Source organism: Equus asinus, chromosome 10 (genome assembly GCF_041296235.1).
Source record: "Equus asinus isolate D_3611 breed Donkey chromosome 10, EquAss-T2T_v2, whole genome shotgun sequence".
Lineage (NCBI taxonomy): Eukaryota > Metazoa > Chordata > Mammalia > Perissodactyla > Equidae > Equus > Equus asinus.
This window is the reverse complement of record NC_091799.1, coordinates 104486344-104504753: the sequence shown is the minus strand read 5'-3', so window position 1 is coordinate 104504753 and position 18410 is coordinate 104486344. Positions and strand designations below refer to the sequence as shown.

The following is an 18410-nucleotide window of genomic DNA, read 5'->3' as shown; positions in this document are numbered from 1 at the left end:
CTTAAACTCTGTAAATATTTTGATAACAGTTTTCCTCTGATTTGGTTGTTGCCCAAAATTGACAGTATGACAGTAAGTACAGCGCCACTGTGTTCTTTCTAAATATTGCCTTCTCATGCTAGTGTGTGGAGATAAGTGTCTATTGAAGGAAATGTTTTTAAAGAGATCTGAAATGCCTGTGTGACTATATGCAGCTTTTAGAACAGACTTCCTTTGAAGCAAAAGTGTAGCCTTTATTTTCCATGTTACACAAATATTTTTCTGTAGTAAGTTTTGTGGCATGATAATTGGGCAAAGAAATACTCAAGCTTGTTAGAGGAATCAGCAAAGGATTGTTACTATGGTATTTTGTGAAATGTTAGTTTTCATCGCAATTGTGTGTGAACATACGCAGGGAAAGTCAGTGCTGCTCAGATTCTTAATAGTATGTTTGAACCATTTAGTGCTTCAGAAGCAAAAACCGGAATGTAGAATTTGCTGAAGATCCAGAGAAGAGCTATAAAAATACCTTGAAAGTAGATCTGTATTAAAGATATTAGCAGTTAGGACTATGAACTTGTTAAAGGGAATTCCAGGACAGAGTCACAATGTAGTGGACATTGAGAATATTGTCCCTTGCCCCAAATAAAGAGAATGGTATTAACTATATTCTGAGCTAAAACCACAGTTCTAAATCTCTAGAACTTAAATGTTCCTGGTTGTTGAAGAACAGGGGGGACCGTGGCCTCTCCTTCTTTAAAGGTTGTGTGTGTTAGATTCTCATCTGAGTAGAGGGTTTGGGTTGTCTTGTGCTGGGATTGGAAAGGATTTTTAGGTTTATAAATAATAGTTACAACAGAAAGTTTTCCTGCATTTGTCCCTGACTGATATATTACTGAAGGAACAGTAACTTTTTTACAAACTTTGTTTCCAAGTTTTAAGAAATGAATTAGATGCTCAATAGATTAGATTTTGAGTATTTCATCAGTGGTAGTTGTAAAGTTGGTAAATTACTTTTGTCTCTTACTTCATTGCACTCTTAAAGAGGCTGCCGTCAAGCAAACTCAGGACTTCAAGCAACTGAGGAATGAAAAGAAAATACTTGAAAAGGAGTTTAAGAAGACACAGGTAATAGACCACAGCTGTGCACACACGTGTTAAGTTCCTCGCTTCACGGCTCCTTAGTGTCCTCTGTCAGTGTCGTGTGTCCTAATCACGGAGAGTTGGGCTGAGGCCACCCTGTGACAGCAGAAGCGGTGCCCGTTAGGGCGCCCTCCCACGTGAGGTCTCCAGTGGCTGTGCTCCATATCTGTTACAAACACTGGTGGTGTTTTGTTTTCACAGGAAAGGCTTGATGAATTTTCTAAACAGAAAAATGAAAAGGGTGAGTATTCAGTTAATACTTAAAAATTCTGTTTTGACATGCAATATTCTTTTTTAACTGTTTTTTTCCCCCATGTTTTTAGAATTGAGACACATCGGAACACAAATTTCAAGTGATTCTTACGGAAGCATAGATAAAAGTGAGTATATTAGAAATTTTGCTTTAGTTTCTATGCGTTATGTTTAGTGGTTTGGGAGGTTGCTGGTTGCTCTCACCTATAATTGTGGAAGTTCCAGGGCTCAGTGGATGTTTCCTGTTAGAAGCAGCCACCTCCTGTTTCCTGTCTTCATTAGATCTGTGTGTATGATCACTTGCGGTCTGATAAAACAATACAGTGAATGAAAGTCAAAAAGTGGGATTGTTTTGGGAAAGGAAAAACTAATTAGAGATATAATTTCTACACTTTTCGGTAAATAAGTATAGTTTTCTCATTAGGTTACGATTCATTAAGTTATAAGTTTCTTAGATGCCAAATATATAAACGTCGTTAAAGTCAGGCAGGCACACTGTGGAGTCAAAGCCCTATGGTGTATTTTTGGAAGATAGGAGAATTTAGGGAAGGCCAAAAGTTAGACGGAAAAGTCAAGTGGTTGTCATGAAACCAGGGGCTCACACATGTCTAGGTGCACATCTTATCACTGAGTGTGTCATTGTAAATGACTTCTCTTCTTTGTGTTTACTTTTCCTTCTTTGTGTTTTCGTTCTCCATTTTTGAAAAGGAGATTATGAATTTCTGTTCTGCCTGTCTTGTACTTTTTTGGTAATGATAAATTTAAAATGATGTTTTCTTGTCACTAACGTGTTATTTTTACTCCAAATCTAAATTAATAAAACCTCTTAAATTGTTTTCTTGAAGTATATAGTGTCTCTTCAGAAGTTTCCTTTTAGCTTTTTTTCTTCCCTAAATTCTTTTTTTGGGGGGGTGAGGAAGATTGGCCATGAGTTAACATCTGTGCCAATCTTTGTCTATTTTATGTGGGATGCTGCCAAAGCAAGGCTTGATGAGCTGTGCTAGGTCCACAGAGCACAAGATCATCTTTTTCTTGGCTTAAGGCTTCAACATTTCACACCTTTCAGTTGCCTGGGCACTGGTTTGCTGTTTATAATGATCACTAATACATAATTCCATGTGCTTTTGACTCTGTTCTTCCTATTCTTAGGTGTGGAAGGTGAGGCTTTGAGAATAGATATTGCTGAGAGGAGTACAGGATTGACAACACTTGCTTCCCCAATGCCCAGGCAACTGTTGAATTTAATCATCTTCCCTTCTGGACTGACAGACTTGTTTTAGGATTTGGCTAATCTCGGGCCTTAGTCTTTAACATAGAACCCTCCCGCCCCTCTCCTTAGTTGCTGTCTATCCCAGCATTCTGTTTTATTTTCTCCAAAGAACTTGTTACTATCTCAAGTAGAATTAGTATTTTTTTAATCATTGTGAGGGCAAGGATATTGTCTGTTGTACATTTTACTTTTTCCAAATAAATGAAGACTTCAGGAATCTGCTGATAAAGCAAAAGATTGCATATAGGGGGATGGATAAAGGAATTCCAAGCAAATGCTAACTTGAAAGCAGTAATACAAGGCAAAAAATAATTCAAGCCTAGAAATGAATTTACATGGATTAAAAGGGAATATCTAGATTGACTAAAGTTAGAGTTCACCAAGAAGATACTGCCATCATGGACCTAAGAGCGTGAAACTATGTTGAATAAAACACTTGGAAATTCTGGGGGGAATAACCAAATGTGTTTTCATGGGAGACTTTAATTAATATGTTTCTCAGAAATAAAAGAGAGTAAAGGCAGACAAAATAGGGGGTAGAATTAGAATCATAATCAAAAGCTATCTGGTAACTGAACACATAAACACAAGCAAGCTCCTCTTGGGTAACAATAAAAACTGAAATACTAAACTGTCTTGGAAATAACAGTAGGGCAGTATTTATTAAAATCTTTGAGATATTGCCAATATGATATTCAAAGGAATGATTTGTGGTCTTAAGTGATTATTTTAGAAAGCAAGAATTACAGAAAGTGAAGCAAGAATTACAGAAGAATGGATGACTAAGAAGGTAAGAAAATGTAACAGAAACCTAAAGAAAATAAAAGGAAGCAATTAATGAAGATGAAAACATAAGTTAATGAACTAGGAAACAAAGCAATTGATTTGGGACTATTAAAACTAACAGCTGGATCTTTGCAGTGCTGGTGAAACCAACAGCTCTTTGGCAAGTATGATCAAAAAAGCAAGAAACAAAAACAATAGCACCAAGACCGAGAAAGCTATAAAACTGCGGTTGGAGAATTTCTTAATTCACAAATTTATATTTAAATTTGATCATGTTCATGAAATGGACCATTTTCTGGGAAAACATACTCAAATTGACTCAGGATAGTTGTTGCAAACGTGAACAGAAAAATAGCCCAGAAGAAATTTTAAAAAATAGTTAAAAAATCTAAGACCATAAAAGATCCAGGGGCCTTACAGGTGAGCTCTATAAATCCTTCAATAAAATCTAATGTCTTTATTATTATTTTGTTTGTTTTAGAACTTAGAAAAATATGGTGCTTTCTGTCTCATTCTCTTAGACTAGCATAACACTGTACCAAAACCAGTTAATAACAACATGCACACACAGCCTCCAGACTCAGAACTGTCACTAGGAAATATAGGTGCAAAAATACTGAGTGAAATTTTAAGAACTCAAATCTAGTAATTTAGAATATAGACTAATTATGACTTAAGAATTTATCTCAGGAATACTGCAACAACTAGTTAAGAGAAAAATGATATGATCATCTCAATTTAATACCCGTTCCTCATAAAAAAATATTTCATGAGGTAATGATAGAAAAGAAGTCTCAAACTTGAGCATGGTGAATCATTAAGAGCATCGTTATTACTGTCAGAAAGAAGGCAATCGTGTTCTTTGTTCCCTTCATTCTGTATATACTGGAGGCCATAAGCAGTGCAGCAGAGCAGACACAAAAGAATACAAACTGTAAATACTAATAAGGAAGAGTCAGAATTGTCATAATGTCGAACGATATGACCATGTAGAAAATTGAAAAGTCTTAGCTGGAGAACAGAAGTCTAGGAGCTTGGGAAAATGGTCATATATGCAGTGAACACACACGATGTCCCCTCATTAACCTATTAGAACAGGGACGGAATAAGAACAGCCCATTCATTCTCAAATGGCAACTGACCCTTCAGATATCTAGGAAAAGACCTAAACGCAGGGTGTCATGCCTCTGAGGAAAACAATAAACACTGAGAGCGTTAAAGAAGACCTGAACACACAAACGAACATTGTATTCCTGGATCAAAAGGCTCAAAATATGAAGATGTGAATTTTCCCCAAATGTATTTATAATTATACAGTTTCACTCAAAATCCCATTGAGATTTTATACGGGAAAGGACAAGCAGATGGTGAAGACTTATCAGGAAGAATAGATGTTCAGAATAATAAAATTTTTGACAGGAAAAACCTGAGCAAGACTCATGCCTGCACAGATAGTGAAACATGATTATAAAACTGTTGTGATTAAAGAAGCATGGTTTTCTTGTGGAGACTGACAAATCATTGGAGTAGAAAAGTCCAGAAATACTCATAGATGCCTTAGATTTTGATAAAGGAAGCATTTTAAAGGATTGGGGGAAGGTGTGCAGTTCAGCTTAATGAGAGTTTCTCTTCTCAAGTTATGAAGCCACAGTGATGATTTTTTTCTGCTTTGCTGGAAATGGATAGTTTTTTTTGGTCACATTAGAAGTAATGAACAAGTGCTGAATTAGAATAGGCATAGCTCTGGTTTAATAGTCTTCGTAAGAATAGAAAAGTAACTTTCTTTCTTTTTTTTTAAGGTTCCTTGCTTGCTGCTTGGGGTATACGTAATAAGCAGGGATCCTGGTCAGGTCATTTAAGCAAAGGGGATTACAGTATTTGGAAGCAGGCTTTTGGGTAGGTTAAATCACAATGTAGACAAGCTACTTGGTCACAGAATTTTGAACCAAAAGTAGATGTGCTTTCACGTGGTGACAGGTGGATTTGGCTCAGAAGAGGTTGAAATGTCCCACTTTTCAAACTTACCTGTTACTCTGCCCCCGTTTGTCCTGGTCCCCTTTCTATGGACTTCATCTTTTTGGTGTGATGCTATTTGCCAGCTGAAATAGAGCAGACCTGTTTCAAAATTTGTGATTCTTTGGAAATATTTTTGTTTAAAAGGTTGATCTTTTTAGTCTCTCTAGAACTGGATTACAGATTTCAGTGTTTTCAGTAAATGCTTTGTATTAATTTAAGAACTTTGAGGTGGCCTGAAATTGCCTAATACTTAATGCTTATTTTTACTTGAATTTTAATTAGTGTGGGTTGTCTTTTTATGCATATTTGATCACAACCTATTCATACTTAGAGTTTTATGAATGTTTTTTGCTTTGGAAGTTTTTGTGTACTTACTAATATTAAACTCACTTTAAAACCATAGTACAATATTCTTAATGTTAATGAATTTCATTAGGCCTGTCTTAGTTACAACTACGCTTGGCCTTTTAGCTGTGGTTCTTCACCATTTTAGGAATCCAGACCCCTTTGAAAATTTATAAAAATTCCGAAGCTTTCACTTTCCTTATAAAAGCATTATAAAAGCATTCTCTCTGTGTGTCTGCTTGTGTGTGTGATTCTCTTCCCCTATCCATATGTTTACACACATACATTTTTATCTCCCACTTCATTTCCCCTTAAGATCATTCATGGATTTTCTACGATCCCTGAAGCCCCAGGGTAATTACAATGTGGTCAGCTAATGGCTTTTCTGGTGACCTCCTGTACCTCTCTGCCGTTCTTTGTGGAATATGTAGAGCCAACATCTCGTATGTGGGTCGTTATATCTGTGCTTCCTTCCCCCATTTCCTATCACTCTCTGTAGAGGATGTATAGACCAAAGATTGGTTTGCTTCCTGCATCCATAAAGGTGATTAAGGCCTTTTAACAACAAGCAGATTTGGTCTTTTGGTTCCCATCCCACCCTTCCTTCATCCCATCCCCCCTTCAAAAAAACCCAAGCCTTTATTCGGCCTTCAGTGTTTAGCTAAAGCATTGCAGACTTTCCCCTCAGTGCTAACTGAATTTGCATAATGGTTGAATTTGGGGAAGATGTTTAAATCACCTAGTTTTCTAACTCCCTAATAAATCCTAATTTCACAGGGGTATGTTTTGGCCTTATATAGATTGAGCCAATGGCATGACTTTTGCACTTTACTCTTTTTCACAGGAAAAGTAAAACTACTTCTGAAGGAACTCTGGCTCTGTATAAACACAACGCACAAACTACCTGGTGAAGGCAGCAGATGTGTCCCAGGTGAGAGAGAAGCTTCCAGAAGTACATTTCATGCATGAAAGTAGAAATGTTTATTTACTTTTTAATATCTTCTGAATCTCACATTAAACAAGTAAAATAAACCAGAATGGGTACTTTTGATTACACAAAACTCCTTTTCCTTCAGTGTGACTAGTAATTTCAGTAAATGCATTTGGCTTTTAGTTTTTTTCTTTTTTTTTTTTTTGAGGAAGATTAGCCCTGATCTAACTACTGCCAGTCCTCCTCTTTTTGCTGAGGAAGACTGGCCTTGAGCTAACATCCATGCCCATCTTCCTCTACTTTATATGTGGGATGCCTACCACAGCATGGTGTGCCAAGCCGTGCCATATCCGCACCCGGGATCCAAACCAGTGAACTCCGGGCCGCCAAGAAGTGGAACGTGTGCACTTAACCGCTGCCCACTGGGCCAGCCCCTGGCTTTTAATTTCTTAGTAGCAGCTTTCATTAGGGAATATTCATAGAAATTGGAAGGACACATAGTGGAAGCACATGTGACAGGTATTTGCAGAAGACTGAGGAAGCATGGTTTTTTCTAAATCATTCCATGAGTCACATCAGTCCACCAGCGGTTTAGCTTAATTCATTTCTCATATAACTTACCAGTTCTTTGGTTGAACTTTTAGTATACAATCAAGTGTACATTCATAGTCTCCTTTAGGATACTCATATTGTCAGATAAAAATTATCTTCTTTCATCCCAACTGTCATGTCATAGTACTATTGTACAGCACAATTAGTTAATGCGTTTTCAGAGGTTGGACTTCCTCTGTGGTCTCTCTTGATTTGTGATAAAAAGTCACCTGGGTGTTCCACCACATTCTCAGTTATACTCCATTCAGTATTTAAGAATTGGGAGCAGATACTAGTCATTTCAGAGTGGATGGGGAGAAAATAGCTGTCTTGCATTGGATTAAAGTGCTTCTTACTTAACTTTTAAAAAATGTTGCTAGGTTCTTATGATTAGCTGCTGTGATTGATAGATCATTGAGAATCTAACTCTATAGAAATGTGTACCTAGTTTTTCCTCTTGGGCTTCTGAAGACAAAGTTCCCTCAGGAAAATGTCAACACAAATTACTAGTTCTTATTTATGTTAGATTCAGAACTTGTGAGGTATACTGAGGCATATTTGATGGGATTCTTTTAAATAGATTTTCCATCCACTTCACTTTCTGGATAATGGCGGTGATAATATAATGAGATGGTACCTGCATCTCCTCCATTAGTCTTCAGTTTAGAATGTATCTGTTCATGCGTTCAGGCAGAAGCAGCCTGCATTCTTTTCACGCTTCAGTATCAGTCAATAGTCTTGTTTTATTATAAGCACTTGATTTCATGTTGTTAAAGATGTTATTTTTTAAAAGGGCTGTCCTTCATTTAATAATATGGTTTATTTAAAAACAAACTATTTTGAAGGATAAGGCTGTTATTTAATGTTAACTTTTTCAAGTATAAGGGAAAACATGGCATCTTTGGAATCTTTTACCGTAGAACATATATTTCTTAACTTTTTGTTTTCGTATGAAGAAGTTACAAAAATAGTGCAGAGAACTCCCTTAGACCCCTCATCTAGATTCCCCTACATTTAATATTTTCTGTCACCAATAATCAAAACCTGAACACTTGGTACAGTACTATTAACTAAATTAACCTGTGTGAATTTCACCAGTTTTCCCACTAACGTCGTTTTTCCCTTCCACTCTCCCATATTGCATTTAGCAGTCATTCTTTCTTTAATCCCCCCCAGTCTGACAGTTATCTGTCTTTCCTTGTCTCATGTCTTTGACACTTTTGGAGAGTATGAATCATTTTGTAGAAAGCCCATTGGCTTACCTGATGTCTCGTATTAGAGTGAGGCTGTGTATTTTTTGGCAAGAATTCCACGGTGGTGATGTCTGCTCAGGGTGTTGTACCAGGGGAGAGGGGATGTGGATATGCATTATCACGGGGATGGTAACCTTGATCGCTTGTTTAAGATGGTGTTTGCCAGGGTTCCCCATTGTGAAGTTACTGTTTTTTCCTTATTAATTATCTTGAGGGAGATACTTAGATACTATGTGAATATTCTCTTTCCAACTGTAGCCCACTGATTTTAGCATCCATGAATGGATCTTGTCTGCTACTATTACTACTTTGTCTAATAGTGATTTTTGTATTTCCCCCATTCTTTATACATTTATCAGTTGGATTTCCTCTGTAAGGAAAAGCTATCCCTTCTTTACCATCTGTTTATTCATTCCATTATTTATTTCTGTCAGCGTAGTCTCATAGATAATTTATTTTATTTTATGCATTATAATTGAGTGCTGTCATTATTTTATTGTTCAAACTGTTCCAGATTTGGTTATTGGGACCATCTTCTGGTTGGCTCCTGGGCCCTTTAGGTGGATCCTATCCTGTTTTGAGTACTTATTTACTTTTTCACACAGCAAGATGTTTTAGGCTCAATTTGTGTTTTCCTCTGCCCAGCCCTGTAATCCACCACTCCTCCAAGGAGCCCTGAGTCCTCTGTAAAACATTTTTATGGCTTTCAAATATGACAAATGGTTATTTCTAATTATTTCCCAGGACACACGTCTTTACTGATAATTTGCACCACTGTAGTTCACCAAAATCAGAATCAAGACCCAAAAAGCACTACCTTTTTATAGTAACTTTTCTGCTGCATTGTAATATAAAGTATTTATATGATCTAGTCAAGTCCTTTAATTAGAGCATTGTAGAAATATGGTCATGAGGTAGGTTTTATATTGGTTGGGTTTAATCACTTTTCAGACAGAGAAAATGGTGTTGCCTATCTTCCTATATGTACACAGCTGTTTCTTCCAAATACTGCTGGTTGTCTGGAAAGATTCACTGAGCGAATGAGTCAGTCATCAAGGCATTACCACTGCTCTGAATGCCTTTCCACCTGTGCGTCCTGCTGCTGATGGGTGGGAGGGGCATCTCATCCAGCCATTTGCCTGTTTTCTCGTCTTGCTTGTTGTGAGGGAAGCATGCTTACATGAAATACGTTCAGGTCTTCTAGGATAATCTTTAGGAAGAGATTGGTTGCCTTTTAAAAAATGTTTCTACTTGAACTTAATATTGCAAGCATTTTGAACCATTAGAATAAGTTGGTCTTTAAAAAATTTTTTTGGTATGGTATAGTAAATATTTGATATTTACTTTTTTCCCCCCACAGGAAAACCTGCCAAAGAAAACCTGACGTCTGGAGAGTCCAGGGAAGATGACGTGCCCCCTCCAGTAGGAGGCAGTCCTCTCAGGGCCTCAGCAGTGCAGACCTGTCTGGCAGAACTGTCCATGGAGATAGAGGGTGACTTCTCTGCATGTAAAAATGTGGGAAAAGAGAGACCTGGTGGAGCAGTTGACCATAATGACCGTGTTTTTACTGAGGACCAGAATCCTGAGGTTTTAATGCAGAGGAACGAAGACGACAGTACTGACTTTTCTGATCATGATCATTTTTTTGATGAAGATCTTCAAGCTGCAGTTGATTTCTTCAAACTTCCCCCGCCTCTTTTGTCTCCAGTACCATCACCCCCTCTGGTGTCCTTACCACACCTGGGCACTTTACCTTCTTCACTCGCACCTGTGAGTATGCACTTTGGATTTGAATTACCAAGTGGACATATTGTCCATCCTAATACATTAGCCAGACTCAAAGAACACTTGTGGTACTCAGACCAGATTATATTAGGGGATAACGTGAGAATTTGACAAGACGTGCCAGTGCCCTTTGGATCAACATATATAGTATGACTTTTTTCACTTTGTATTATGGTTGCATTTTTGTTTGTCTTTATCCACAACCAAATTGTTGGTCTCTGGTGGGAGGACTGTGCCTGGCACATAACAGATGCGGAATGAATTTATTGAATACATAGTTGTAGGAATGGAGTTTTCCAGAGATGGAGAAATCCCTGTATATAGTGTGCATGCCCATTAACCTGTGTTGTTGAACTCCCCACTTTTACTTGATGAATTCATCTTTTTGTGTGTTTGCACAATGGTTTATTATAATTTTAATTTCTTAGGACGTTAGTCTTGATGAAGCAAATTTGTATACTTTTTGGCTTAAGGAGCAGATAACTTACTCCTTTGAGTCTCTTCCTTCATTCAGGAAACATCATGCACATGTTGTGTTCTAGACACGGTGCTAGGCACCAGGAATGCAAAGGTGACACAGGCGATGGTTGCTGCTTGGTTGGGTCTTCCTGTGTGTTGGCGGGACCATAAGGGTGCAGACAATGACACAGCTGTGGTAGAGCACCTCAGTGCTGGGAAGTATACCCTACAGAAAGGATCTAGAGGGGAGCTGGTCCTGAGTGGAGGCCAGGCAGAGGGGGAGGGTGGGAAATGCTCTGGGAAGATAGGATCCCAGCTGAGTGTTAAAGAGGAAGGGAGGTGTTTCAGGTGGAGAAGCTCTTTATACAGAGGTACAGAACTGAGGGTGCACTTGATGCTGGGGAACATTCATGCGGAACAGGTCCACAAGCACCCAGTGTATCCTGAGGACTTTCCGTTTTATCCTGAAGGCAGTAGGAAATCCTTGCTGGATCCAAAGATGTGGACCTAAGGGTAGATTTTCATCTGAAAGTTTCAGTTCAGTCACAGTATGAATGGGTGGGGAGTGAGGATAGTCAGGAAAGACGTGAAACCATAGACAGGGAAATTATCAGTAGTTTCCTTAGTTCTTGACAGCTGAACCCTGAAGTAGCATTGGGTTAAAGAGGTGGGGAATGGTTTGAACAATATTATGAGGTCAAATGAGCAGCATTTGGTGAGATTTTCCATGTGGTTGTTAGGGGAGGTGAAGGAGTCAAGTATGTTGGAAAATAACAAACATAAGAAGAAACTCTAGTTGGGTGGGAAGATAATATGTAAAATGTCAGATATGAGGTGTGTATGGAATTTCTAAGTGGATATATGCAATATGTATCTTAGATCCGCGGGCATGGTACTTGGAGGAGGGCTGTGGAGGGACACACATGTTTAGGGCGCATCAGCATTTGGGTGCAGCAGAAGCCCTGGGACTGTGTGTTGCCATTGAGTAAGAGTGTCAGAAAAGGATAGTGTCCTAGACGGAATCCTGGGGAACTACCAAATCCGTACGTGACCAAGTAGGAGAGGAAGAGGAAAGGAGGTTGAAAACAAGTGTCGTGACAGTGGAGGACAGCCAGGAGTTGATGCTACTCTAGGATTCAAGGGGGGAAAGAACTTTTTTAGTAGGAGCAAGTTTATGTCACCAGTCCGCCATTTCCCTTACACAACAGGGAGGCAAGGCAGTTGATGAGTTAGCTCGCCTGGTGCGTCACGTGATAGAGGCAGTTAGCACAAGACAGGAGTGGGCTGGTTGGGGGTCACAGGGGTTCTGGAGCAAAGAGGGAGAACAGGGACTGTGTGGGAGGGAGTGTTGTCCGTGCATAAGCTGTTGAAGAGGAGGAACAAGTTGGTTGATAACATTGTCCAAGATGCAGCAGGAAGTGTGAGGAAATGTGTGGCAAGAGATGTCTACAAGACGTCAGCAGGAGGGATGGCTAGGCTTGGTGCATAGAGCGGGCTGCCCAGGCTTGAGTCAGACACATGTGGAGGAGTGACTTGGAGACAGGGAAAAGAGGGTTGTGCAGCCAGAGCCAGAACCCTTTTTTACCAGAAGATACGGAAGTAAGAGTTGGGAAGTAGGAATGTTTAGAAGTAGGAGAACAGACTTAACCCTAGACCGTGTGTGGAGGAGAACTCGGAAGAATCTCTGCTGTAGGAGAAGCAGTGTGCTGAGAGAACTCTGGGGAGACATGGGCTTGTCTAAGGGAAGGGTGATGCAGTGTTGGCCCCGAGATTGAGACTCACCCATTAGTGGAGATTCCAGAGAGGAAACTAGCCTTTTCTCAGATGTGTTTTAAAATATTCTTTGGAAGCATGTATTTTTTTTTTAATGCATTTAATTGATAGTTATGTTTAGTTGGTTGAATTATTTAATTAACTAACTAGTAAAACTCATTTATTTTCAAGGAAACCTACTTTGGAGAATATACAGATTCCAGTGATAATGACTCGGCCCAGCATAGAAATTCTGAGTCTATTTCAGAAGATGAAACACCTGAATCACAGGATTGTTTTGGATCGTCCAGAAAAAATAAAGGAAGTGGTACATGGGAGGAAACACTCAAATCACATGAAGCCACCCAAGTTCTAAGTACATTTGAAGTAAATGAAGTGACAAATGTTGGGTTTGGGACATTTAGAGCACCACTGAGAGAACCTTCAACCACATACTCCTCAGCTTGTGAGAAGCACTGGACAGTGTCATCTGATTTCATGAGCAATGGACAAAGAGGCAGTTTAGATGAGGCAAAAAGACAGAGAGAGGTTAGGGAGGTGGATAAGTCAGTGCAAACCGAGGACACACTTCACAAACCCGTCGGAAGTGAGAGTGTTGACAGCTTGTCCAGCATCCTGGCCCAAGAGAAGGAAGTGGCCCCCGGGACGTCACATGTGTGTTATTCTCCCTTCGGCAAGAGGCCATTAAATGAACTCATGGAATCTGAAGGAAAAACCCTATTATCCAAAAGGATAGGATCGCCCAAATCAGGCTTTACTAAGTGGACACTAACTAATGAAGTCACTTCTGAGTCAGATCGTATATCAGTTTCTGACCATTTTCAGGGAATATCTGGAGAATTGGAAAAGGAAAGAAAAGATATTCAAGGGTTCGTTTTAGGAGAATCACCTGAATCAGAAGAAGATGCAGGTGATGCAATGGATGGACCAGGGCTTGATGTTGAAGCCGCATCATCTTCCTGTTCTACCTCGGGAGCATCGTCTGTCTGCAGTAATCCCCAGTCTTCCTCTGGGTTAGAGTATGGTAATGATACACGTGTTCCTACTGAAGTTATCCCAGCTGAACTGCATCATTCAGAACAAAGATTACAGGCTAAAACTTTACACAGGTTATATCTGCAGTCTGAGCCGCCAGAGTGTTCTGTAGGAGAAAATGATCTGGAGACCACCTCTCATGCCTTGAGCACTATGTTGAGAGCATCACATTTTAATGATCAGAGTAGCAGTGCAGTAGAATGTACTAAAGTTGTGAAAGGCATGACCAAAGTCTGTTCACTTCCTCAGTCAATATTTATGAAAGCTACGAAAGATGGGCAATGTGAAAGTCAAGATCCAAGAGTTGAGCTCACACTAAATCAGTCAGATTTCACATCATTAGTGGAGTCTCGGTCTGACTTGATCAAGAATGGTTTTGGTTTTGTTAAAAGCACGTCATGGCACCATAGTGATCTGTTAAGGAGAAGTGGTGAAGAAAGGCTGAGAGCTAAATCAGAACATGAACAAAAGACCAACTATCAGCTACAAAAGACGATGCTGTCCTTAGAAAATAGAGGATCAGCCTCCACGCCTGATCTTACTGAAGGAAGTAACAATCCTGTGGGACTCAAGGCTGCTCCGTCGTTGTTGCCTAACCAGGTATCAGTTATCACCAAGCAGACCAGACCTGAAACGGCGCCAAGTGCTGTATCGGGACACTTGAGACCACATAGGACTGAGCCTACCTTAGCTACAGAAAATGTGGGTAATACAACAGGTTACGGGTCATCTGTAGGAAGACGGGTTGGGGAAGGAGAGGATACAACGTGGAAAACCAAGGAGGCAGCTGCTGCGAAAAGGACTTCACCACAAGTTTCCACCTCTTGGAGAAAATTAGATTTTGATTCTCCAAGTGGTTCTTCACCAGTAGAAAATTCTCGTCGTTCCGCAAATAGTAAATTCTCTTTCTCTTGTGAAAACATCCCAGTCCAAAACCAAAAAGTTGTGACGGAAACTGCAGTGCAGGAAGAGGTGCAGAAGCAGAGTCCCTGTCTTCATGCCGCAAATCCGGACTTGTCTGGGGTGGATGGGGAGAAACAACTTCCAGGCATGGAAGTGCCAGTGTCAGGAGCTTTTCCTGTTGAGGAAATGCCCTGTGGAAACACAGTTGGGTCTGATGGTGAGACCCTGGCCGTTTCAAAGGCCTCTCCTAGTGTACAGCAGAGCCCAAAGGAGACTCTGGAGCTGCCGTCTCCAGCGCCTGGCAGTGCTTCTCCTGAAGTTCTGGGCACGGCAAGTCCCGCTTTTTCATCAGCAATTGGCAGAAAAGAGGAAGAGCCACATGCTGTCCCCCAGAGTGGCCTTGCTGGTACTCTGTACTGTTACACAGGGATTCGGGAGGCGGGAGGCGGTGACACAGAGGTCGAGGAGAGTGAGGCTCCCAGCTGCAGTGAGGGCGAGAATGAGCCTGAAGCTGCGGTGGGGAGTGGGCAGCAAGGGGCTGTCAATGCCTCCAGAAAAGACAGCAGAGCTACAGGTGCTGCTGCCGCTGAGACCAGACCTTCCGCAGAGGTCGGGTATCTGACCTCAGCTCTGCAGGACTTTAACATCAGTACTTTTTCTGAGATAGACAGACTTTCGACATCAGAGGTGGTTATGTTTCTTGAAAGTTGTCAGTTAAGAGATTATAGTTCAGGGGACTCTGTTTCAGAATGTTCTAGCAAAGGAACCCTAAAGAAAGAAATGAACAAAGAATTAAAGCAAAGTGAGATATTAGGAGAAAAGTACAGAAAGCAGCTCTGTGAAGAAGAAACACTTGAAACCTCCGAAGAGTGGTTGGAGTCAGAGGAAGATGACACGGGTCAGCTCGCTCAGTGTTCTTTGGAAACGCTGTCTGAGGTGCTCACCAAGCTTGGACAAGAACTTCAGACCAATCATGAGGACTCTAATGGAGAAGATTCTGGAAATTTCCTGCTCTTAAGTGTCCGTGACAGCATGACAAGGGAACACCTAGAAGAACAAGTCCCACCTCAGGAAACAGCTGGCTCCTCCTCACCCCCTTCAGTTCCACCCCCACCAGCAGTCTGCCTGGACACCCAGGCCCCTTCTCCCTCCAGGGGCACATCCACTAATAAAAACACTCAGGGCAGAGCTGAGGGTAACTCGGATGTGAGCGGGCCGATGGACAGTGGGGAAGAGGACATGTCAGAACCGGTGGGGCCCTCACCCCCGTGCTCCGACTCAGGAGCAGGACAGACAGCCCAGCACAGCACTGGTGGTGAGGCGGGAACGACATTTCAGTGTCAGATAGCAACAGTGACCTCCGAAGTCATAAATGTGCTAATAAATAAAGATCAGAATCTAGTCATTGAGAAGGGGGACAACTGGACCATCATAAACGGGGTAGCTCTCATGCCAAATGTGGACCAGGTTATACTGTGTAATGCTCCAGGAGACATGCCTGCTTCCCCAGATCAGGAAGGGGAGGGAGCTGGTTGCCTCTCAGTTACATCTGTGAAGTCCCCAGAGACCGATCACACTGGCCCTCCATTTGAGGAAACCCAGTGTGGTGGTAACCTTTCATGTACCCAAGAGGATATTTCAAGCAGTGGTCAGAGTACCAACTTTGATAAAAGTCGTTTGCGGAATAGACCTGTTAAGCCTAGTGTGAGGATTAGTTCTCAAATATATGATCAAAACTTTGAGTCGCAGATTGTTGCATCTGATCACACATATTATAACTGGAAACTTGAGCCATTTGGCAAAAATAAGAGTCGATCAAAGGTTTCAAACAAGGATCAATCAAACAAACTAGTAAAGACTTTAGCATCAAGCCGAGCTGAAACAAATCAGAGTGAAGTTTCTCAGTCACTTTCAGGGGAAAGAGGTAATGCAAAAACTCAGAGAAACCAAACTCAGACCATTTTAGCCAATGCTGACACATCTACTCCTACAGATTGTTCTGCTGACACGCTGAGTAAAATACGGCAGGAGGTGGGGCCTCCTCTGCCCCCCTTGCTCGCTCCTTTGATAGCTACGCCTCCAAGGACCTCACAAGCAGTTTCTCCTCTGATATCAAGTTCCAGTCCCTCCTCACCTACCTCTCCTGTTGGCCAGATTTCTCCACTGTGTGAAATCCCAGTGCCTCCTATGATGTCTCCTTTGCCAGAAGATCTGGGGCGCTCCTCTCTTCCATGCGCTTCTCCTTCCCTATCCACTGCACCAGCAGGTGAGAGGATATTGTCATCTCCTTTGCAATTTTGTGCTGTGACCCCAAAGCATGCCCTTCCAGTGCCTGGCCGACTCCCCGCCTTTGCATCTGCCCATACTGCTGTAGCAGGGCCCCAGGAGAATTCCGTTAAAATTCTTGACACCATGTACCCAGAGTTATCTGCCAGGGCCCGCACCCTCAACATCCTCAAAGGGAACATTCAGCTCACTCGAGGTCTGCCTGCCGACTGTAAGAATGTACCAGGGCCTGTCAGCGCTATAACAGGATTCAAAGCAATCACGTCAACATCAACCGCATTTGTTAAAACAGGGAGCAATTCTGGTGGTGACTGTAACCAGGATAAGTCAAGAGATTTGGGGACTCAGCAGGATTCAAGCGGGAAAAGGATGTTGTCAATGCCTACCCTGAGAAGTGCTAAAAGATTGTGCCTGGACACCGGGTCCCCAGAACCAGAAACCGGGAGCGTGCCTACAGAAGGAATCAACAAGAACCTCCGAAGGAACCTCCCTCCCGCTGAAGTAGTAACAACACAGGAGGAGAGAAGTTCTCTTCCGACTGTAAATACAGTTTCACACTTGCCTCTAAACCCAAAAGAAACTGTGGAGTCCCATGATAAAGCCATCGCTGATGCACTGAAGAAGATTGCAGAGTCATCTTTTGATCTGTTACCTGTCATTCGTAGTCATGTGTATGTGGGAAATATCTCCAAAAAGCCTGTAATGAGAGATCAAGAGAAAGAAGTTGTGTATGAATTTAGCACAACAAGGAAGGTATGTGCCTGCTTTTCTCTGAGTCCACTAGCAATTGCATATCCTCAGGACAGGCTGTCTGTCAGCAGAAAGGTAGATGACCCTAACTGGAAATTTTATTTCAGAGATTGACAATTATCCATAGACACATTAAGGCCTGTACTTTATTTCTAGCCAGCAATTTATACAATTGAGATGTGATAAGACACTGGAGATTTGATCATTTGTATTCATCAAATAACTTAAAATTTTAAGGAAAAAAACATCTGTCAGGACGACAGTTGCGTATTTCCTATTGATTCTGGCATGTTTAAAGGCGCAGAGTGATTTGCTTCAAAGCATTAAATTATCGTCATGTAATAGAGCCTTTTCTGTGAATAGTATTATATGCAAATTTAAGTGTTTTGTGAGTCTTTCATGTGGGTTTCGCCTCTTCCTTGTTAATGTATGTCGCAAATCAAACGAGAACAGGTGCTTAGTTTCAAGACGGCGGGGGCGGGGTGGTGTAGGTGGGTGGGGGCCAAGTGGCGGGGTGTGCAGATTTACATACATGGTTTATTAAGGTTTTATGGGTTTATATTTTCTCAATGTCCTTGTCGGTAAGTTTGTGTAGATGATTTCCAGTGCTCGATGGACTATACTTTATTGTTTATCTGCACAGCCTTGAAGTCATGCTGGTATAAATATTTATTTTCTTAGATCGCTTACCTTCAGAAAGCATAATGAACAGTACGTATAACTTTGAAAAGATGTTTATTTTCACGTGAATGAATACATCAAATTATTCAATGCTCCTCTTCTTCAGCAAGAAAAATGTTACCCAGTATTTTAAGATCTGAACAGCATAAATGTGTGGAGAGTACGTTGGAGT

General features: G+C 41.0%; 1 protein-coding gene across 1 annotated transcript in view; it reads left to right on the top strand.

Moving 5' to 3' along the window:
- ICE1 (interactor of little elongation complex ELL subunit 1) overlaps nt 1–18410 on the top strand; it is a 58872-nt gene that overhangs the window by 21533 nt on the left and 18929 nt on the right. The window contains exons 8-13 of the mRNA XM_014828424.3: nt 1025–1107; nt 1324–1363; nt 1446–1502; nt 6636–6722; nt 9927–10336; nt 12755–17560. Coding sequence (XP_014683910.1) covers nt 1025–1107; nt 1324–1363; nt 1446–1502; nt 6636–6722; nt 9927–10336; nt 12755–17560 — 5483 coding nt within the window. The remainder of the gene's footprint in view (nt 1–1024; nt 1108–1323; nt 1364–1445; nt 1503–6635; nt 6723–9926; nt 10337–12754; nt 17561–18410) is intronic.